Genomic DNA, 23,787 nt, shown 5'->3' with positions numbered 1-23,787 from the left:
ATTTTCCTCCTGAGTGCTGGCAGCTTCAGCACAGTTGCTCCTCCAAGGCATATGTCCAACTGCCAAGGAAGCTGCCGATGCCAGAGGTGGGTGTGCTGCACCCAGGTCTGCCATCTGTGCACATGTTTGGCTTTCCCCTGGAATGGATGCCCACAGCTTGAATGTCTTACTTGTCATTGTCTTCCCTGGTAGCTATTTTTCCTCTTTAAGCTACCCCTCCTTAAGTTACACCTCTTTCCTGATGGGGACCTGCACAGCTAAGATTTAAGCCTTCATTGAAATTTGCCACACTTAAGAATAAATGATCTGCATGGCAGGGACTATGCCATAGAATCATAGAATTTTTGGTTTGGAAGGGACCTCCAGAGGTCACCTAGTCCAACCACCCTGCTATAAGCAGGGACATCACCAACTAGATCAAGCTACTTAGAGCCTCATCAACCCTGACTTTGAATGTCTCCAGGAATGGGGCCTCCACCACCTCTCTGGGCAACCTATTCCAGTGGTCTATCACCCTCATAGTAAAGAACTTTTTCCTAATGTCTGACCTAAATCTACCCTTTTCTAGCTTAAAGCCATTACCCCTCGTCCTGTCACTACAAACCTTTGTGAATAGTCCCTCCTCTGCTTCCTTGTAGACCCCTTTCAGGTACTGGAAGGTCGCTATAAGGTCCCCTTGGAGCCTCCTCTTCTCCAAGCTGAGCAATCCCAACTCCCTCAGCCTGTCCTCACAGCAGAGCTGCTTCAGCCCTCTGATCATTTTTGTGGCTCTCCCCTGAACATGCTCCAGCAGCTCCACGTCCTTCTTGTGCTGGGGGCTCCAGAGCTGGACACAGTACTCCAGGTGAGGTCTCACCATGGCAGAGTAGAGGGGCAGGATCACCTCTCTCCACAAAAAAGAAGGCCACGCTTCTTTTGATGCAGCCCAGGATTCAATTGGCCTTCTGGGCTGCCGCTGCACATTGGTGGCTTATGTGCCCCCAAGTCTTTTTCGAAAGACTAGTACCCCCCAAGTCTTTTTCCAAAGGACTGCTCTCTAGCATGTCCTCTCCCAACCTGTACTGGTAATGCTGGTTGTCCCAGCCCAGGTGCAGGACCCTGCACTTGGCCTTGTTGAACCTCCTAAGGTTTACCAGAGCCCACCTCTCCAGCCTGTCCAAGTCCCTCTGGATGGCCTCCTGTCCCTCTGGCATGTCAACTGCACCGCCCAGCTTAGTATCATCACCAAACCTGCTGAAGGTGCACTCGGTGCCACTGTCTGTGTCATTGATGAAGGTATTAAACAACACCAACCTCAGTATGGACCCTTGAGGGACACCGCTTGTCACCTTTGCCCATCTGGACATCGAGCCATTGACCACTACTCTCTCGATGTGGCCGTCCAGCCGGTTTCTTATCCACCGAGCAGTCCACACATCAAACCCATATCTCTCCAACTTAGAAAGGAGGATGTTATGGGGAACAGTGTCAAAGGCCTTAGCAAATTCAGAATACATGACATCCACAGCTCTTCCCTTGTTCACTAATGTAGTTGCTTGATTATAGAAAGCCACCAGACTGATCAGGCAGGACTTGCCCCTGGTAAAGCCATGCTGACTCTCTTGAATCACCTCCCTGTCCTCCATGTGCCTTAGCATTTCTTCTAGGTGGATCTGTTCCATGATCTTCCCAGGCACAGGAAGATCATTTAAGTAATTGTCATCTAAACAATGGTCCGAACTACATCTGAAGAAATTAATAGTGATCAGCAAATAATAATAAAAGTGGCTTAAAGTGGCTGTGGAGAGTTAATTCATTAAGTGAAAGGAGATGAAAGATCTGAAAAAGTTCATCACAAAAGTCAAGAGTGTAGCAACCAAGCCAGAACCTCCCTGAGAACCATGATTATCACAGGACAGACAACAGGCTTGTGAAATATTCCCCAGTGTAACATTAAAAGTCCTGTCACTAAGTTGGTGTGTGATACGGCATCCTTCTCTTACAGCACTCTGTGAAGATGTCACAGGGTGACTCTGTGACCTTGGGCTACAGAAACACTTTCTATCCCTAGAAACAGGTATCAAGGCCCTTGGAGGGTATCTGTTAATATTTCCTATGTGTTACTCTGTTACAAACTATCCCTATTTCTATTCAGAGCTCCAGCTGATGACATCTCCAAGTAACACTGCAGGTCCAGGCAACACTGGCTTTTGAATGCCTGTATTTGCAGAGAGCAGGTATCATAATTCTCAGTTATGCTATCATTGTGAGTTATATCTCTGGCTTCTGGAGCACCATGCTTAACTCTGAGATATAGATAGCATCTTATCATATTACACTCTATTAGTGTAGAACTTGAAGAACTACCATGTATTTTCTATTTTTATACTCTTTCATATGGTCTTAGTTCTTTATGAATTGGTAAAAGCCAACGTCCCCTATCTAAATTATTTTAACTGGAATGTCAGTGGACGCTTGAATAAACTCCTTGAAAATGCAAAGGACTGCCAAGAAAGCTGTCCTTTTGTGTCAACATCCAAAAAACCCTCACACTTTAGGCAGCATGTCTGTTCAGCACAACAATATGTCACCTTTATAATAAATGACTTTTTCATGATGTACAGATTTCAAATTCTAAGAAACATATGGTTTATTTATCATTGCCACAAACTGCCAAAACCTGATCTCTTTACAGGGCTTGAAATGGCTGTTATCATTTGGAAATAACAAAAGTATTTCTTTCCTGTGTCATGACTGTAATGCTTCTAAAAATTTTTCCCCTTTTTTATCCAGTTTAATATTTTATGGTGGCTTGGATGAGCAGTGTTTGATACAGAGTTGGAAATTTGTTGATGTTTTCCACTATTAAATATTCATTACTGAATATCCAGTGGAGATCTCTATGATCATACCAGTACTTGCTGTAGTTTTGGTCTCTTCTAAGACTTAAAAAGGATACATTGCCCATAACTTCATCTTGGGCAGACGGATATCTGTATTTGAGGCTCACAGCAGCACAAGTACTTCTTTCCCACCTTATGGTTTGTTATGTGATGCATCCTGACAACTCCTTCCTACCTCTGTTTCTGTCTTTCTTTAATATGCACAATCTCCTTAGACCTGAATTTGCTCTGCTATTCATATCTTTAAGCATTTTGATTAATGATTCCTGTCCCACTCTCCCTGCCTGTTCTGAGAAAATATTTTTCTAGAATAAGCTAAATGCCTTTTACCCTTTCCAAAAATTCAAGGTTTTGTCTGTCTCAAAAAGAAAATCACCTCTTTAAGAATTAGGTGTATCTCTAGTTCATCTTTATCTTGCTGTTGATCTCAGGTACCTCCTGTTATGACTACAAGAACATTGTCACTATTATCAGCAACTTCTCCACCTACAACTTCTGTATCTGGAAGCATACATACTGCCATTTCTACTCAAATAGACCACTATTTCCAAGTCAGCCTTCCTGAAAACTTACTGGGTATCTCATTCCTGTTGCTCTGAATTGGTTTTCGCCTCCTAAACTCCCCTCCCTTTTTCACACATTCTGCAACACTTTACCTAATTTCTCCAGCAACCTTGCTAATTTCTCAGTAAATTCTAAACTGTTCAAAAATCACCTTCCATCAATATACAGCTGGAATGACTGATGTTTGTTGACTGTGCTCTCTCATTTACAGGGAGTATACTTCTTGCTAATACCAATCTCACTTTTCCAGCCTAATGGAAAAGGTTTGTTCTCTTTTCTGTTTTGACAGCTAAAACCTCCATGTCTCCTATTCTCCTAGAATAGCTATCTCTTGCTTTCTTTCTGGATCCTGTCTTTAGGATCATTCATATGTGTACAGTTGGCTGTGGAAATTGAGACCAGACCCAGCAATCAGAGGCAACCAAGGTTCAGAGAGCACTGCAAGGCAGAAAGTCTTTCTCAACCTCCCTGTAACAAATTAAAAACTTAAGTAAAAATGCAAATCAACAGAAATCACCATTTGCCTGAGGCAGAGATCAGGAAAGGGCTTTGTGACGATCAGTGTCCCATATCCATGCAAAATGCTGGGGTTTTGTCAAAAAGCCCAGTATCTGTGGTAACTATGGGGTATTTTATGTGAAAGAGTATTCAAAGCAAAACTTAAATCTATCATATGTCCCAGTGGAGGGCAATAACAATAAATGAGTCATTTTGTCTCAGCTCCCTCTCAGATCTATGACTGCTACTGTGTAAATCAGAAAGTGTAGCCCATCTTTTTAGGAACGTAGCAGCATTCAAGCTTTGTTCATCTTCCAGAAAGAATGGGGTGAAAATGGGAACACTGCACTGCTCTTATACTTGGCTTGTAATTACTATCTAATATAATACATTTAGGGAAGCTGATAACAACCAAGAATGAAGTGAGGAGACCTCTGTTAATGTTAAAAGGGTACTCTTTGTTGCCCTTTTAATCATGAATATTTACTTATCACTACCTCCTTTTCTTTTGAAAGAAATATAAAAAAGTTATCATGAAAATGTTTTGCACTGTTGCCCAGGAAATTTTATACACACACATCACCAGCTATACTGGGAACTTCTCGATACTCCAGGCTACAGGGAGTGATCATAATACACTAGCAGTCTTTTATTTGCTTTTACTTGTACTTCATCGCTCTTGCTAAATGAGCTAAAAAAAAAATCACAAATGAAAGCACAATTTTATTTAAGTTTCTCTTTGCTGATATCTGCCCCCACCATCCCCTAGTATGGATAGTTATGCGAGTATGCCAAAAGAAAAACTTTGATGAATAGGAAGAAAAGTTTGCCATTTTGCTGGAGGACTCTATAAACTGTGGATATCTGAGAATTCCTTCAGGTCTCTGAGTACTGAAAGTCTTGATTGAAATAGAGATTTTTTTTCCCAGACTTTGCATGGGTACTCTCATTACTTCTGGCAGTAGGTTTACATGTAATGTTATAGGCAAATTCCAGGATTTTTGCATGCACAGATCAGACTGGTGTTACTGGCAAAGTGATAAAAAGAATCCCACATGTTACAGGCTTGCCAATACGAAATTTTGAGACAGTTGCTGTGTGAAATTAGAATCTTTGCTGACAATGCCTTTTGAAGTCTTTATACACTATTGAAATCTCTTTTTAAAAACACTGGTAGAGCTTTTGTAACTCAGGAAATGCCACATTAATATGTAGCAAAGATAGACAAAAAATAGAGGAAATTAGTTAAAAATGCAGAACAGTGCAGCTAGGAATCCCTCTTAAAAACTGCAGATGAAATCCAGAAGTAGTACTGATGTTGCTCTATAGAGTATGCTGGTGAATGATGAGTACACTAAAAGCATTTTCATCTTTGTAAAAATTGCTTTTTTGGAGGCATGCCTTTGAATTATGACAGAAACAATATCTCCACTTTATAACACCTCAGGGTTGTCCTAAGTAAATGTTTACCACATCCAGTTAAGTAAAATATAAGAAAATATAATGAAAGAAGAAAAAAATATCCATTCACCTTTCATTAGAGAATATCAGACAGGAAGATCCTGATGATAGCTAAAAAAACTCTCCTATACCCTCCAGTCTGCAAAGTTTTGGGTAGTTAAAGGATTTGCAATTAATTAAATATGTGAAATCTCAATGCTGGGTTTTGTCACATAGAAGGGGAGTGAACCAGATTGAACTTTGCACTATTTACTTGAAGAGACATTATATGTATATTTGCCTGTAAAGTGGAGGCTGTTGTAAAGTCTTAATGGATTGAAAGCAATTAGATCTTTCTGTCTTTCTAAGGCAGGAGTCAGATACCAATCAAGGTCAACAAGGGAGACTGGACAGGGTTTTGATAGTATGTAGGAATTAAAGGACACTCTGTTTCATGATGCCTCCTTTATCTCACAAGACACTAATCACCACTCTTACCTAGGTGGACAGGCCACCTTTACTCAACCTGGGAAAGAACATGTATGAATTATGTATGTATGAAAAATAACCTTCCACACACTGCGTCTCCTCTGAGTATATGAGAAACTGGGTTTCTAGGAAGAAACGTTGATTCATTTTCCATGTTCATTCACTTGAAGCTTTTTTTGCTGCTCAAGATGCCAGCAATACTGCTAATTTAGATGTCAGCAATACTGCTAATTTTTGTCATAATAAACACAGCAAAGTAAAACTTTCTATTTACTAAGCCTGAAGAGGCAACTAACTGCAGGCCCACACAATATTCCTGGTATTCATTTAAACTTTTTTTTTCAGCCTAGCCTTTGCTGAAAATGTTAATGTAAGCTCTCCTACAGTAACCCTTCTTGGTTGCTTAATTCAGCACCACTGTGGTCTTCCATGATTGTTTTCTGTCACGTTCATTGGAACACCAAAGAACAGTCAGCAACCAGTAATCAACTATGTCTCACTGGACCTAGGTTTGCCAGGAAAAATTAATATACTCATTTTATGGCAGTGGAGCAGACTGGCTCCCAAACAGCAAAGTCACTGTAGAGCCAAGATGCTCTCTTCACTCACATTCTTGACCCCACTGTTCTACTTCACCTCTCTCCTCCTGACCATAAGGAAGCATCAGGATTTTGGAATTTACCACAGATTTCCTCTGGTTTTCTGTCTGGGTTGTTGATACTTAAATACTTTACAAAGGCACTTTTGAAAATAATAATTTGCAATTTGGCATTCTGTCAGGATGTTTCCCAAAAGCCATTTCTTCTCTGTTACAGCCTGTACCCTGGGATGGCATAGCTGTACTTCTAAATGACTCTCCCTCTCCTCAAAGTATTTATATCAACAACTTTACCTTGTATCTTATATAAAACAAAAATCGCTTTCTGATATCTGCTCAGACGTTATTTTTCTTCTTTCTTTTCTCCATTACCATGCAGTTATCTGTCTTAATATTTGACAATGTATTTTAAAAATATCAGGAAAAGTATCAAAAACACCCATAGTTCAAATTCCACAGGCAATGTACGTATTTGACTCAGAACTGTATTTTTAAAAATAGCAGCTCAGGCTTAAAAGAAAAAAAAGAAAAAGCAGATACATAAAATTACTGTCTCACTGGTAATGTGAGAGATGAATCTAAAATACAGGTTCCAAATCAATTCACACCTTCCAGCAATCCTTTTCCTGAGGGATTCATATTTAGGTCTCTTACCTGATCATACCTGGCCTTTACTTTACTGACATTTGTGTCAGAAATTTCAAAGGGGAACTCAATGAAACAGTTTTTGATCTGAGATAATCACTGAGGAAAAAAATACACGAACTTTTTTACAGTAAGGTTTCTAGTTACAACTGTTAATATATTTGAATAACCTGAGAAATTAAACATACAATTTTGTATGGAAAGTTCTGTGATAAGAGAAGCCAGATACTGAACTTCACAGAACATTATTAAAGGAAAACACGGTCTAGTTGCATTGCCTTGTGGGAAGGCAATCTCTAAGTTGAAAAATCACTGCTGAGTAGATGTCTAACAGGAAATACTTTTCACAAAGCCCTAGTGAAACTCCATTCTTAACTTTATATCCTTAATACGTCCTAATTAAATACATGATAAAGTATGCAATATAAAGAATGTACAACACAACTGAGAGAATGTTGGATTTTGGGATTTGATATTTCCACTTTTTAATTCTGTGAGATTTTTAACTCAAATTTTAAACCATATAAGAACATATCTGTCTTTTAATTATTTACAAACATCATTACTATTAAAAACGTGTTTACTAGGACAAAGGAATATAAACTGTTGCATACTCTGGCTAAATGTGTCTTCAGTGACAAAGAAGCCTAGAGTATTAACTGCAGTTATGAAAAGTCACTTAACTTTAAAGAAATCTTCATAGAAGAGGTAAAAATTATCTTTGGCCTAGAGTGACTTGTTCTGCTCTGATAATGCCTAGCTACTCTAAAGCTGGTATACCTGGTTTGGGAACCAATCATTCTCAGTTTTGTGAATACATAGTCCCATAGATTCCTACAGCATTCTTCTCCTGGCTAGGACATCTTCTTTTTCTATGTAAACATCTAGCAATCTGAAGGGCCAGAGCAACTTTTTAGGTGATGATGTTTGAACTTGCTTTATCATACTTGATAAAACTAGTCTAGAGGGAAAGGAGCAGGTAAATAAATGGCTTTAGGGCTTCCTTGCACACATGCCTGCTGTGCTGTGCTTAACCACCTTTTAGCAAAGCCACACAAGAAGACTAAAAGGTTTAGATCACACAAATAAATGTTTGCATCTTATGAGCAGATGAAGCCTGACTTTTCCACTGAAGTTCAGGAGAATCAGTATAATAAAAGACTGGTCTTTTTTGTGTTTTTGTTCCTTTTCTTATGCATGGGAAATCTGACTCTGTGATATTATTTTCTACTATTAATCTTCTGAAAAAGAATGCTTGGCAGGGTAGTAGAGAGGAGTCTTTTGTGCAGGTCCAAAGGGTACTGATAATTAGAACAAATTCCTGCATTACAGTTTTACAAGACATCATGACTACAAGTAAGCTTTTTATTAAGGAGAATATGTAAAAATTCCATAAAAATGATGTCTCTAATTGTGATGCTGACCATTTTCCTACAGCATTTTTACACCACGATAATTTTCACCATATTACTAACACTTAAGAGGCACATGTTGATCATGGGGCTGGATGATGGACAATTTGTTTTCTCACAGTTTACAACATTTAATGAGGCAAAACACAATCTGAGGGGAAGAAACAACCATTTCAAATTAGTCCATGCAATGTAGAGGTCATAAACAGCTATACCATACATCCTCAAGATAAGAAAGAGTTTAAATTATGTAAGCTAAATGAAACTGCAGGCAATAGTAACAGTGTATGTTACTACTTCACTCTACACCTTTAAAGCCAAGTCACTTTTAAAATTAGAGTTTACTGACCTTGCAGGGCAAGGATCCAGATTACACTCTTGAAGTTTTGGCTTTGGCTTGATATTTTCAGGATAATAGTGACAGTATTGATCTGCTACTACCCGATTGCTTCTCAGATCAAAACATTCAGCAGATGTCAGCTGATAACCTGCAATACAAAGTGGAAGAAATAATGTGTGATGTGGTGTTCTTCCTGTCTCTGAAGTGCATCTAAGTTCTGGTCTGGTAAAAAGCAAACTGAAAATATCAGCACTTTTAGACACAACAGCTGTTGATTTACAGGTCAGATTAAAACCAACAACTTAAATCACATACAGTAGGAAACAGAAGACAACCAGTATGGTCAAATAAAAATTAAGAAACCTAGAGCAAAATGAAAAAAAAAAAAAACAAGCACTGAGGTGTCTCAAGTCACCAAGAGTCAAACATTCAGTTTCCATTCAGACGGTAAAGCTGCTGGTGGAGACAGGGGCAAATGGAGACATTGTGGTTTGAAAGTGGGCCCAAATGCCACCAGCCTTTATGTTTGACATCTGTAGCATTAAATACTGTCATGTGGATATCAAAACACACTTATGCACAGAGCCTGTCATGGTGCTAAAAAATCTACAGGCTACTACCACTGTTGCTATATCCCTCCCTTCATTTAAAAGTAGCTACTTTCATTTTCAGATTTTGCCGATTTTAAATGTCCAGATATGAGTGCAGTAGTTGGGACAGATCCTGTATGCAGATGACTGTTTCTGGTGGTAAAAGTAAAAAAGTGGTATTTATTACCTCCTCCACAGGATGCTGAACAAGGAAAAAAATCAGTTTCCCTCCATCGATGAATGATAGGCTGATAGAAGATAAACTGAACGGAACTGTCAGCAGCACCAGCATAGTGGATCTGAAAAAAACGTAATTCCAAAGAGTGAACCTAACATAAAAACTGGGAAGAAGCATTCTGCCACATCTTGCAGCTTTGATACATCTTGCAGCTACGTGAAATACCAGAGATACTTCGCAGTAGGAAAATGAAATGCACAAAACAGAGCATAGATGGGTAGCAAAATCTTGGCTGCAAAACAGTCAAATGAATTTCCAGGTGTAATCAGTTGTCAAGGGTTAGAGCTGGGCCAGTCACTTGACAAATGACAGACACTCTCTATTAACCCTTCTCCCTTCCCCAGGGAGAAGAGAACGAGAATAATGGGGAGAGACTTATGGACTGGAAAAGAAAAGTAAAATGTTTTTAATGAAAGTAACAACAATAAATTATTGATACAAAATCAGTGTTAAACCTAACCCTCCTGATGGCGATTACATCACCCTCACCACTGATGCTGTGGGCAGGCACTGGGGAAAGTCCCAGGACTGGACTGAGCAGCAGAAGGGAACTGGATTCAATGAGTTGATTCTGGAATTAGATTCAGAAACATATGGATTGGGACTGAAGGCAGAACAGACAGAGTCCTTCTCGAACACTGACCATTGAAGAAGGAGAACTGACCCTCGTGATGCCTCAACTTTGTACTGAATATGACCTACATGGAACACCTCATTGGTCAGTTTAGGGTCCTCTGTCCTATCTGCTCCTCCCTGCAAGTGTGACCTCTCACTTACTGTACACCCAAAATGGTACAGAAGACTCAGCAGTGACTTTAGTCTGCACAGGAGCAAGTGTAAGCAAGAGCCTTTCTGCATACCAGTCCTTGGCGGTACCTCTATGTCCTGGTTCCGTGTAAAAAGGGGTTCAGGGCAGGACCCACACGGAACAGAACTGTGTACTCGCCTCTCCCCCACCCCCTCGAGAGAGAGAGAGAGAGACACTTTTTAGAAATAAATGAAGTATATTGTTCAACAAGGAACAGAAAACGAAAAAGGGAGGTAAGGAAAATAATATATATAAAGACCAGGGGAATAATACAAAAGATAAAATATACAAAACCCTCAGAAATGGTTCCAGGGTCCCACGGAGTGAAAGGAGAACTTTCCTCTCTGAGCTCCAAGGCAAGAGTGAAACAAAAAACCACTCCCTGCCTCTTATCAGAGTGTGTGTGGGAAGGGGAGGGAATACAATGGTTTCACCCCCACCCGGGGTCCTCCCAGTTGCTGGAAGGTCACGCCCCCATTCCAAGCCTCAAACCACAACACTCTAAACGTGGAGCGTCATCACTGCTAGAAGCAGACATTCTCTGCAAAAACCTGCCATTAGCTTCAGAAAGTGCAGTTAGTTAAAAAGGACTTAGATGAAGAGTAAAGTCACTTAACAGAATTAGTTCTGTCCTAAATCACACCATCAGTGGCATTTCTGACCATTTTGAGACTATGTTCTGAAATAACAAATGCATAGTAGATGCATGAGTAGTGCTACTGAATAATTTTATGGATTATCTTTATTCCATAAGGAAATCAACTACCACTACCTGCTGTGCCTGCCATGTTGACAAGGATTTTAGATCTTTAATATTTCCAAACACCTTCTAAGACCATGTATACTATATTTAATAGTTTATAGTGGAAAACAGGATGCTGTGCTGTAAGAACTACAAAAGTATAAAAATACTAATTAAAGTTTACTTTTTGTTCCTCAGATGAGGTTTCTTCATTCATCTTTGTGGTACAGTAATTTGTATGAGGCTGTACTTCCACTTATTTTATTTTGGCTGCAAAAATGCTCCTTTCAGTTGTAGGTATGGACAAGTGGCTGGAGCTAAGTGCATGTTTGGGAAACACTGTTTCAAGCTCTCAAGTATTGACAGTTCTAAGCCATCTGACCTGCATTGTGCTTCCAGTACTTTGTGTGCTCAGTGGATTTCTCATGCACACAAGAGTCTGTAGTGCAAGGAGTACAATAAGAAGACAGACCTTCACACTGCTAAAGTAGGACCACTGGCACCTGGCCCTGGGAAAAAAAAACAATCCGCCCTGTTAGATAGCTGTGCTGATCAATACATTTGTGGGAACTTCAAAATCTCTGCAGGGCATCCCTTGTTCTTACCTCTAAGCCTTTGCATGAACAGCTGGCAAGGGAAGAACAATGGTGTTGCTACTAAAAGCCTCTCCTAGCTGATTATTTGTTATAGGACATAACGTAACAGTGTTGCTTGAGCATCTCTGCATCAGTGGCGTGATGCTGTTGCAGAAGACAAAACTGCCCAATCACAACCAGTAAAGACAGACCCTTCTCCAAGTCAGTAACCCAGCTTTCAGGAGCAATCCTCCCTATCCTCCCTGTTCCTCCTGTTCCTTTTTTTTTTTTTTTTCTTTTTATGTATTTCCAGACAACTTAAAATGTTTCAGCACTGCCTTCTTTTTCTTTTCCCATGTATTTGAACATTATGCTGTTTTGGAAACACCATTTTTCAGCCTGCCTTTCTTTTTCTCTCCTTCCAAACATCAAGAGACACCATAGACTGAAACAGAAGCAAAAATATGACAAATTGAGCAGAACAGCGTAATATGGGTTGTTTGTTTCATTTTCCACTGTAGATGGACAGAAATGTGATTACAAATCAAACAATATTTTGAAGAGAAGGAGAAAAGCAAAAATCCTTCAGGATATGTTGATGGCTGTAAGAGATCTGGCCCACTGAGACTAAGGCTGCCCTTTTCTAATTAGAGTAAACAGTGACATAAATTCCCAACAGGAAAAAAAAATACAGCTGTAGCAATACAGCTTCTTCAGCAAATGGGAGGCTTTTCACACAGATTAATATAGTTTGAGTCTGTGTGTCAGGAACAGGATATCTAATTCCTTGTGTGGGGATGGTGCATTAATCACACCATTCAGAAGGGTCTTTCTGGCCTCATGAAAGCCTCATGCACTCCTGGGAAAAAATGTTCTGTTGTGCTGGAAGCCATGTGGGGAGGCCTGTGATGTGAATGTGTAGAAAATTGTTCACTGGGGAGAATTTTGTAATTATTTGTTTTTTTAAATGATCATAAGTGATGCTTAAACTCAGAAGATCTACTCAGCAATATGGACTTCAGCAATCATGAACAGTCCAACAGGTCACACAGAGCACACTGTAAAAGGAAGGGAGGGAAAAGAGTTCATTTTTAGGAAAAAATGAGGAAAATGGAGGAGTTCGTCACCCTGCATACTATTCTTGCATAGCTGCAGAATTATATCTCTGTTTTGATTCACAGAAAAGACAGATGTGCACCTTTTGCAGCAAAACATGGAAGACATTCATACAAGGATAACCACATAGGTGGGAAAGAATTAATATGCCACAGTCCTGAGCTGTGATACAAAACAAGAAAATAAAAGAAGAAGGAACAATACCATTTATCTTTTTAAGGAGTACTGTAAGCAGAAGAGGAACAATATATCGTGATTCCTCACAGCAAAAATGTCTTTTCAGTTTTGTTTGACAATTTCTTACAACTAAGATCTTGATCTAGGGCAAAACATCATTGGCTGCTTGAGCCTTATGAAACTCAAAGTGAGACTTGATAGCTAAATACTTTAAGAAATGTCCTGGTTTTGCTGCACAGGGCCAGCTTCCACACATTTAAATACTCAGCTCTGAAGCATGGTGAAATTTTTTACCCTTGCAGTATTTGCAGCACCCTGCTAGCTATGAGAAATGCCAGAATGCCAAAAATAGGTGGCCAGTCCTTGAGAGCTTCTAGTTAGTCCTCTACCTAACAGTGAGTTCTAAATCATTACGTTACCTGAACCAGAAAAAAATGTCATTCATTATGTTTCAGATAAAATCTTGTCTAAATTTATTAATAGCAGACAGTAGAAGTACTCAGATCTTGCAGAACACTCAGCCCTCCATTTGTACATTGTAATGCCCTCGAGATCATCCTTGACTTCTTTTAACTTTTAGGGGAGTTTGGAGTATCCCAGACATCAGAGAATCCCTAACTACTTTGCAAGACCCAAGAGGTTATCAACAGTCTTATACAGTTGGTTAAAATAAGAGTCCTCAGGCTGTCCACAAAAATTAACTGTCTAGACTACAATCACTAGCAACAGAGATATCTTTTTTACTTGTACAAAGTTGTTGAAAAAAACCCACAATGCTTGTATGTGGCTTTTAAAAATTGATTTCGTAAGTGACTTTTTGGGGTGGTGCAACAGACACAAGTTGTTTCTCAGGAGAAGTTTAGGACTGCTAAAGTGTAGTATTGATTCTGGGGATATCCACAGAAAGTTGAATGAAAATAATGGACTTCATAATTCAAATATGAAAGCAGCATAATCTTTTTGAATTGTTCTGGTCTGTCCTGTCACCAAGAGACTGCAACATTTGACTTCATTTTTTGTATTGTATTGTTTTTCCTATAGCTGCAAATTTGGTTAGTACACATAAAAACAAACAAGCAAAGTCACCCAAAATCCAACACTTTCATGCCTGATTTTGGCAGCAGATGCCTGAAACACTTGTTTTATTAACTTTACTTTAGTCATGGCAATACCTAGCAAATTAATGTAAGAAAATAGGATTCTGTTGTGACAGATATTGTATAAAAATAAAATTAACAAAATAAAAAGTCAATATTTGCCACACCAAAAAAAAGTTAAAATGATGAAAACTAAACAAGGATAGGAGCAAAGCTTTGTAGTTTTTAAAACGGACTGATTTTTGAAACAAATAGACTTGGGGAACTTATGTACAGTACCAGAAAAAAAGTTACAGGAAAAAGAAAAGGAAAAATTACAAAAACAGTTTGTCAGAGTAATAGAAAATAACATTTAAGAAACTAGCTCTATTACCTCAAATTAAAACCAAGCGTAGATTCCAGATCAGCAATATTTTAAAGTATGGAAGAGTAATGGTAACATATTTCCAGATGCAAGCAGCATCCACCCAGGACTTTCAAATCACATACTCTTTGAAGAGCACAAGAATGCAAATCATGTAAGATCACATTTAACTAATTTTCATGCACAAACCATTGGGAAAACAGAAAATTCTAACATTCTAGATGTGCTTTCATGAGTAATGCATGAAATCACAGAACAATGATCTCTACCTCTGTTGCAGGTCAGTAGACAGAATGAAAATAAAGAACTCAGTTCCCTCAGAAGGCTGATGCTTTCTGTGCCAAAGATTCCCAACGAACACTGACAAAGGTATCTTTAACTACCAGTTTTCTTCTAGATTCCTCACCAAAGATCTGAGACAAAGTTCATATGAGTTAAAATAGATGACTAGGTAACAGAGAATGGTTCTGTAATCTGTTCTTGTAATGGGCAAAGGACTTGATGATTCACTCAGGGATGTGTGCTATGACATGAGTTGTTGGCCACACCCCAAGATGACCACAATGAAGTGTCAACCATGAGTTGATCCAGTTTGCATATGAAAAATATTATGAATGGTAATGCCTGTGAAAACACTCAAAGCTTTGTCAGACTGAATTAAAATTCAATAAAAACCAAATAATGCTTATGGGAGAAAACAATGAATTATATATACCAATTATACATGAAAATGTTCTATTAGCTACTAGTGTTCAGAATGGTAGTAAGGTTGTTATAGGCATTCCTCTGAAAGTATCAGCTCCATGTGCAGAAACAGTTAAAAAGATTAACAGAATATTGTAGAGAGGAAGGAAGAAGGAGGGAACAATATATAGGCAAACAGGTTGCAATTGTGTCCTAATCATTATGCGTATTTCATTTTTTTCAACATATATATTCATAAATCATATCTTATTATATAGCTAGTAAAATATTAAATAATTTTATTACATTTCATTACACTACACATGTATTTATGGAAATTACTATGTCTAAAATGTACATTTATATATTTAAATACTAGTCACAAATTACATATTTATGTATGTAATTAAAATTATGAATATATAACCACAGTGGAATCAGGAAAAGGACAGAGAAGGAAAGGGTAACCCTTCTATGGATCATCCTTGATAAAACTAAAGATTAAATAGAATAGGACACTAAGAAAGGCAAATTATGATGACAAAGATCTCAGATATGGAAGTAGTGGAGAAAGAAGGTAATAATAACTTCCCATTTCTCAGAGTGGGAAAAATAGAAGGAATCAGTGAAAGTACTGCACCAAGGGTTAAAAAAATTAGATGTATTCCTCATTTTACACAGTACATAATTCAATGTGGAACTCATCCCACAAGCTAAATGTTGTCAAAAGGGCAAATATAGCACAAAAGGACCTATAGAAAATCCTGAAGACTGGCTCATTTGAATGATTAGACACAATAGTCAAATGCAAAATGAGAGTCAAAAAAGAGGGTTTACAAACAGAGGGTAACCTTGGTCTGTTTCTTGCACTATTTCTTTCAGTATCTGAAAACAGTTTCTTTCTGGAACAGAAACCCGAGTGAAGCAGACTTTTTGCTTGATCTAGTACAGCAGTTCCAATGTACTTACAGATAGAATATGTTGTTTTGGAGAAGAAGTGAGTAGTTGTAAGAACTATCAATTGAAATATTTTGTATTGAACAGGAAAAAAAAAAGAGATACGAAATAGAATCTGTACATTGTTTTAAAAAAACTACATGGCTTTTCATAAATTTTACATATGCAAAAATAGGAGAAAAAGGGTGGAATTTTTCTGAACTTGTTTTAAGATCTAGTCAAAATAAGTAATGAATAGGTCTCTTTTCAGGCTGATCATTTTCAGGCTGGTAAATCACTGCATGTTCCTAGTTCAAAAGTGATTATTTAATCCAGTTCTGATGCTAGCCTAACAAGATCCACCAGCCTCTTGCCAGCTGGCTGCCTGTACATGCATTTTCTCCTGGATGCGTTTGCAAGTCCCAGGAAATCTAGGCTAAGCCCCAACTTGCTTTTTTTTACTAACCTGAACTCTAATCAACTGCATTTCTCTCACCAGCAGATTCTGCCATTGCTAGATCACAACTGAGGTAAGAATTGTCTGGCTATCTCCAATGCTCTACATAACCGAGCATCCAGTTTTTACCTCTATTTTATAGCTTTTTGGACAATTGGTGGCCTACATCCTAACCTCATCAGTAACTCTGCTCAAGAGAATCCAGTGCACACCATATCTAAATCTGTAGGAAGTACGCTCATCCACCAACACAAAAAAATAGCTAGGGAGTCTCTTCTGACAGCAGTTCTTAACCAAAGGTGGCAGCTCTAGTATTATGGAAGACAACATCAGTACAAATCCAGTCCTAATCCAAACACCTCTGATAGCTTCCAGACAAACATTTATGTGATCCAACCCTATGCATCCCTGATGCAAAGATGTTGGTCCATGCAGGTCAAGTTAACAAACCTTCACCTTGATTTTAGGGATTGAAAACAAATGTAAACCTAGCTTAGTCTAGCTCTAGGCCAACAGTGGTTTCTCCTCCAAACCAGCCCCCAGCCTGGACAACACCCTTTACTAGACCTTGTTGTAAACCCACTAATCTTTGCTGCTTCACACCTCAGCTATAGGTCTAGGGCCCTAGCTATGTGAAAACAACAGCCTGTAAAACAGACCCTAACATCTGTGCTCTGCCAGTCCTGACCCTTCCCTGGCAATCACTACCGTTTCAGTAAGCTCACCATTCTTAATATGTTTTGTTTTAAATAGTCAACCAATTACGACTATTAGTGCTATATTATTAGCTGTAGAGTCCATCCAACAGTATTGAATCATCCTCCTCAAAGGAGTAGAGGTGTGTGTCATGAAATGGACACTCTAAGCTTATTTTGTGTCTGAAATGGAGATTATCAACAGAGGACACTTTTTAGCACAGATAGGTGAATGCGTGACCTTGGTAACATGACAGATCAGTGGCAGCTCTGCCAAAAAAGGATGTTTCCCTATGTGATATTACTGCTTTGTTCTCTGCAGTGCAGTGTCAGCCAGAAAGTTTTCTAAGTGAAACTGACCTTCATTTCACCAGGATTTTATCAAACATGACACATTTTTCTTTCATGAAAAGACATTTCTATTCACATGAATCAGAATTTTGTATCTAAAACAGGAAAACCTCATAACGTAGGAACAAAATTCAAGCTGAATTTAAGTTTGATGGCATCTCTTGCTGGTCTTCTGCCTTTCAAACATTAAAAGTTTATAATGGAGACTTATAATTCTCAAACTATGAATGCAGAAAATAACAACATGAAGAACTGCAGTTCTTCTCCTATTTTGTGATAACACTTTATTTTTTGAAAGAGCTGAGCTGTTTACTGAACTATTTTTAACATTTACATATCTTGTGAAAAGACTGACAAGAGTTTAGCACAAAAAGAATGTACCATGACTATTAAGTCAAGAACTCTAGTCATTTTACAATTCAGCTCCTACAGTAATAGGAGGTTTTCTTGTAATTTTAAAGCACTCCATGTCACCAATAAGGAAACTTAAATGTCAACTCCCACATTGTTTCTGCTTCTGAATTACATCCAGGTGTCTAATTTGACCTCTCTGAATAAGAGCATTCAGGGTCAATCGAAAAAGATAATAACAATCATTCTGAAGGCAATGATCCTAAAAATATAGTTCTGTTAAATCTACAAATTAATTTAGATCTGTTTGCACAGAAACTGCCTTGTCCCAGGGAAATAAATCTTGATACTCAGAGATATCTGTCTTTGTAAGAAAAACTTTCTAATGCCATAAAGAAGCCTTTAATCTATTGTTTTTTTAAAGTACCTTCACAAGCTGAAGATGCACATGTTACGGCTATAGTGAGCATGGAAAGCAATTGCCAAGTCTGACATAACAGAGAGGTATGCATGCATTTTAGTACTCCTGTATGAACCTTATTTGTATGTACGCTCCTATATCCAACAAAATCTAACAAATGAAATATCCAGAAGCTAAAAAAAATGGTATTAGAGAAATAATTAAACAGTATAGAATAAGATACTTGTTGCATTAAGTAATATCTAACGTATATTCTGTAGCTGTTTAATAAAAAAATAACTGCGATTCAAATGCAAGAAATTTTTGAGTCCCTGATCCAAGGAAAAATCTAATGCTAGCTTTAGAAAAGATCCTACAGCTGTGAACAGGGATTTTGTTTTTGCATTTTTCTATATCCACTTAAGAAAAAGGGTGTGCCTATACATAGACACCTGCTGAGCCATACTACTATGACTTTCAAAAGGTGAAAACATAGAGTAAAAGTATTTAAATAGTTTAATCTCAATTCATCAGTGTCTGTTCTGCCCATACCTAGCGAGCTTGTATACTCAGGCAGGCAGTAATCACACAAGTAGGGTACTGCCATTGATATAACTAGCACTTCATATGTTGCTTTGATAGAGAAGAAAATGCAAAAATGGGATAATGGTATTTTCCGTGTCATAAAAGATAACAGTGGAAATAACAGGAATGGAGATCAATCCTCCTGTTAACATTTCAGGGCCATTGGTCTACATGACAGGTCCCCAACAGGTATGTTCTAACTAACCAGGCTGTCATAAATCCATACATGGCACAAACAGTGCAAAGTGAGTGATACTGTTTACATCACACTGATATGGGTCATCTGGATATCATCTATAATACGGGTAAAAGTTTTTTAGACATTTTGAATTGAGTAATTTTGTTTTGGCATTTTCATTCTGATCTTCAAAGAAAGAGGAATACAGTCTTTAGGTCAGGCTTCTCCTTATGAACCAGTTGTCATAATTTCAGCTTGCTTTTTGTGCTGCTAGCATATGCAGATGGATAGGGGACAGCCTACAGGGCTCTGCTGCTTCCTGAGCTATCCCTTTTGTCCAGCCAGCATGAGTTCATAAAAGGCAGATCCTGCTTGACCAACCTCATCTCCCTCTATGACCAGGTGACCTACCTAGTTGATGAGGGAAAGGCTGTGGATGTTGTCTACCTGGATTATAGTAGTGCCTTTGACACTGTCTCCCACAGCATTCTTCTAGAGAAGCAGGAGACTCATGGCATAGACAGGTGGACTCTTCTCTGGGTGAAAAACTGGCTGGGTGGTCGAGCACAGAGAGCTATGGTGAGTGGAGTTAAATCCAGTTGGCGGCCAGTCACCAGTGGTGTTCTCCAGGGTGCAATTTTGGGTCCAGTCTTGTTTAACATCTTTATCAATGATCTGGATGAGGGGATTGAGTGCATCCTCAGTAAGTTTGCAGACAGGACCAAACTGAGTGGAGGTGTTGATCTGCTCAAGTCTTGGGAGGCTCTACAGAAGTATCTATAGGATCTATAGGTTGGAACAATGGGCTGAGGCCAACTTTATGAGGTTCAACAAGGCCAAGTGCCTGGTCTGCACTTCAGTCACAACAACCCCAGGTAACGCTACAGGCTTGGAGAAGAGTGGCTGGAAAGTTGCCTGGCAGAGAAGAACCTGGGGGTGCTGGTGGACTGCCGGCTGAACATGAGTCAGCAGTGTGCCCAGGTAGACAAGAAGGTCAACAGAATGCTGGTCTGTATCAAAAATAGTGTGGCCAGCAGCAGTAGGGAATTGATTGTGCCCCTGTACTCGGCACTGGTGAGGCCAGAGCTCGAGTACTGTGTTCAGGTTTGGGCACCACAGTATCAGAAAGATCTTGATGTGCTGGAGTAGGTTCAGAGAATGGCAACAAACCTGGTGAAGGGTCTGGGGAACAAGTCTTATGAGGAGTAGCTGAAGGAACTGGGATTGCTTAGGCTGGATAAGAGGAGGCTGAGGGGAGACCTTACTACGCTCTATAACTCCCTGAAAGGAGGTTGTCGAGAAGTGGGTGTCAGTCTCTTCTTCCAGGTGACTAGTGATAGGACAAGAGGAAATGGAGTAAAGTTACACCAGGGGAGTTTTGGATTGGATATTAGGAAGAATTTCTTTACTGAAAGAGTGGTGAAGCATTGGAACAGGCTGGCCAGGGAGGGGGGGGAGGCACTGTCCCTGTTCAAAAAATGTGTGGATATGGCAGTTCAGGTCATGGTTTAGTGGTCATGGTAGTGTTGGTTTGATGACTGGACTTGATGATGTTAGATGTCTTTTCCATCTGTAATGATTCTATGATTCTGTGATTCCAGCCCAGCTTAACCCAACTCAACCACTTATCACACTTTCCAGTTCACTGTTTGAACTTCTAGCTTCCATCATCTCGAGGTCAAAGCCAATGTCATTTGCCTCTGGGGCTGTGGTGAAAAATGTATGTAGCCCCAGACATGATACAGGTTTTACAGTTTTACAGCTGAAATCCTTCAAGGTCCTTGGACCTACTGGAAAAGGATTTATTTTATTGTAATTCCCCAGATATTCATTGTTGTATGTGTGTTTTCCCACAGAATGTGTCCGTTGCTTCCAGCAATGTGTTTTATATTACCTGGAAGAATAGAAGTGTTCTAATGGGAGGAAACAATTTTATTCTTATTGCTAGTGCAACACAAAGCAGAACTTCAAAATGACACCATAACTTCTCAAGCAAAGTCATCCCATTTGTTTTTGGAGCTTGGGGACCTCATTCTCCATTTCTTTATACTCTTCTGTGCAATTACACCAGTATAAATCCCACAAATTATGGGCCAGAGGTACAGACATTCTTTCTTCTTGCTTGTCACAGATGAGGCAAGCTGTGTCCTTGATTTATACATACCTCAGCAGCACATACAGAAAGTAATCTGCCTTGTCTTGTAATGAGTTCATCTTTTCTCTCTAAGGCACATATTTGGTATGCCTTTCGTGGCATAAACTCTGTCTCTTTTCCAAGGAGTATCCAATAAGGCTTTCATCATATATTTACAGAATTTCATGTAGGATTACAGATCTAGCCTGAGCTAGCCTTTGTGGTAGATGTCTACAGGAAAAATCATATCTAGAAATAGCTCTCTCATCTTTCTAATGCAGCTTTATGTTACTCTAAGATGTCAATGAACAATGTTCCTCACCTTGATAGTGAAGTCTGCAGTGAGAGGCCCAGATATTCTTAATATCTCCTTGTCAGGGAACTTCTGGAAGTCAATGCTAGAATTGTCCACAAGGAAGGAGCCTGTGGAGCTGAGGCTGTTTTCACTTTTCACACCTTGGAGAGTCTTGATTTCCAAATCTAACAAATACAAACAAATTAACAGGAAACTAAAAAATTATAATTTGAAGTACATGAGAGAAGAAAGAGAAAATAACATAGAACAGCGGTGGTGCAGATCTGCCTCCTAAATTATTGGTAATGCAACTTTTTGTTCTTTCCTACAGTTTATTCACGTGCCTGCACTTTTGTTTTAATTTTTCTTCTCCATCTGCTTTTTCGCTTTGTTCAAACCTTAGATTTCTAGGTCCTCATTCACCTACTCACCCATAGGTCAATTTTTTACTCTTTTCCAGACTTATTAATCCATTCCTAGCAGGCATACTTGCTGTCATTTAACTCAGTCCCAGTAAGTCACGCTCCTGTGCGAAGCATGACTCAGACTTTCAGCCATGAGTGCTGGCTTTGTTAAGGTGCTGTTCCCTCTTTCAGTTCAAAGGTGGGTCACTAACCACATGCTGTGGTAGGCAATTAACTGCAAGCAAGTCGTCTGGGAAAGAAGGACCAGTATGACAGCAATCCTGCCTCCTCTCCAGAAGCAGTCTGATCCATCCCCATGGAGTAGGAAGGGAAGGTAAGTGCTGAACCCTCCTGAGTGCTCCCTCTGTCTCTCTCTGCATTCACAGCTCCCAAAGTGTAGATATGAATTCACATACTCTTTGGTAGCAAATCATCTAGAAAGTAGATCTGTTCCATCATGTAGCTAACTCCCTACGAACTCCAGATTATGCTTTAGAGCACATTTGTCAGTAAACTGTTTCTTGTAGTTATTGCAAAGCTGTAATCCCTTCACATATATTTGGGAAATTATGCACAAAATCTTCTCCCACACAGTGAGGCAGATAAGGCAAATTATGATTTAGGTGCAGACATTAATCTGTGATGGAATCATATTTTCAGAGACAGAAAATAGGAGAAATATTGTTATTAGCATGTATTAAGTTGTTATTTAGGAGTGAAAAATCTAATTGCAGTAATAGACTGCTTTTCAGTAAGGCTCATGAGGATTAATTCAAGAAGAAAATTGCTGAGGCAGTATACTAAGAATTTGCTCTGTATTAATGTATTCTTTGGTTTTCAGTGAGACTAGTCTCTTCCTTTATGATGCACTCAGCCATATATTTATTTCTGGGCAAGATTTATGTACATACAATCGACCTCCTGTTGACTTCTCCCACAATCAAAGTTCACAGGGCAAAACACTCCCTCCACCCCAAACCGGTTGTAGCTCATACATATACAAAATCCTTTGACTGGCAAAGAGAAAGATTCATGGAGACATCTGAAACAAGAATAAGATGTATTTGGACTTATTCATACTTATACAGAGCAGTTAATCTAAAGCTCAACCAGTGACTCAGGCAGACCTCACTGATTCAAATCTTTTTGTCCTGAAATGTGATATGGCCTGAGTAAATACAGCTTTATATCAATCTCACCTGCTAAAATCTCATTTCCTTCTAAGATGTCCTATAGCTCAATTGCACTGAAAAAATATTAAAAATATGAATTTTTTCTACCTTGGAAGAGGTGTATATACTGGTATGTGTACTCTATACTAAGAAAGAAGATAAGAGACAAAGGAAGAGTGCAAATCATTTACTAGGAAGGTAAAAAAAAAACATACTGGAGCAGCTCAGGAATACCCAAAGGGCCGCTTAAAACTGAAGTACGGGCAGCATTTGAACCTTAAAGAAAAATATAACGTATTTTTTCTTAATTTATAACATGTAATTTGCTGGTCTTTTTCACAACTCTGACTCTAAAGGACCATTAAAAGCTTATGGCATGCTCACCGCTTTCTCAATGCAAGCATTGAGCTACAGACCAGGACTGAGAAATCACCCCTTATTTTGTCCTTCATTATAAGCTTTTCTGGCAAAAGAAATCTGGAGAGTGTGGGAATTACTGGGTGTTTCACCTCCTTGCTGACACTGATGTTTATGTTTACACTGACAAGCATAGAAGACTAACTGGTCTGA

The 23,787-nt window shown here is 38.9% G+C and overlaps 1 protein-coding gene across 1 annotated transcript in view; it reads right to left on the bottom strand.

Moving 5' to 3' along the window:
- The window catches only part of LOC103772730 (ADAMTS-like protein 1), a gene marked incomplete at its 5' end in the record, with an annotated part of 62,902 nt that overhangs the window by 12,065 nt on the left and 27,050 nt on the right, over positions 1-23,787 (bottom strand). The window contains 3 exons of the mRNA XM_008940073.1: positions 8,878-9,016; positions 9,646-9,757; positions 21,669-21,826. Of these exons, the coding sequence (XP_008938321.1) occupies positions 8,878-9,016; positions 9,646-9,757; positions 21,669-21,826 (409 nt within the window). The remainder of the gene's footprint in view (positions 1-8,877; positions 9,017-9,645; positions 9,758-21,668; positions 21,827-23,787) is intronic.

This window comes from Merops nubicus, unplaced genomic scaffold (assembly GCF_000691845.1).
Source record: "Merops nubicus isolate BGI_N331 unplaced genomic scaffold, ASM69184v1 scaffold15035, whole genome shotgun sequence".
Classification (NCBI taxonomy): Eukaryota; Metazoa; Chordata; class Aves; order Coraciiformes; family Meropidae; genus Merops; species Merops nubicus.
Note: the sequence above shows the minus strand (reverse complement) of the source record. Positions and strands in the feature narration are given on the sequence as shown.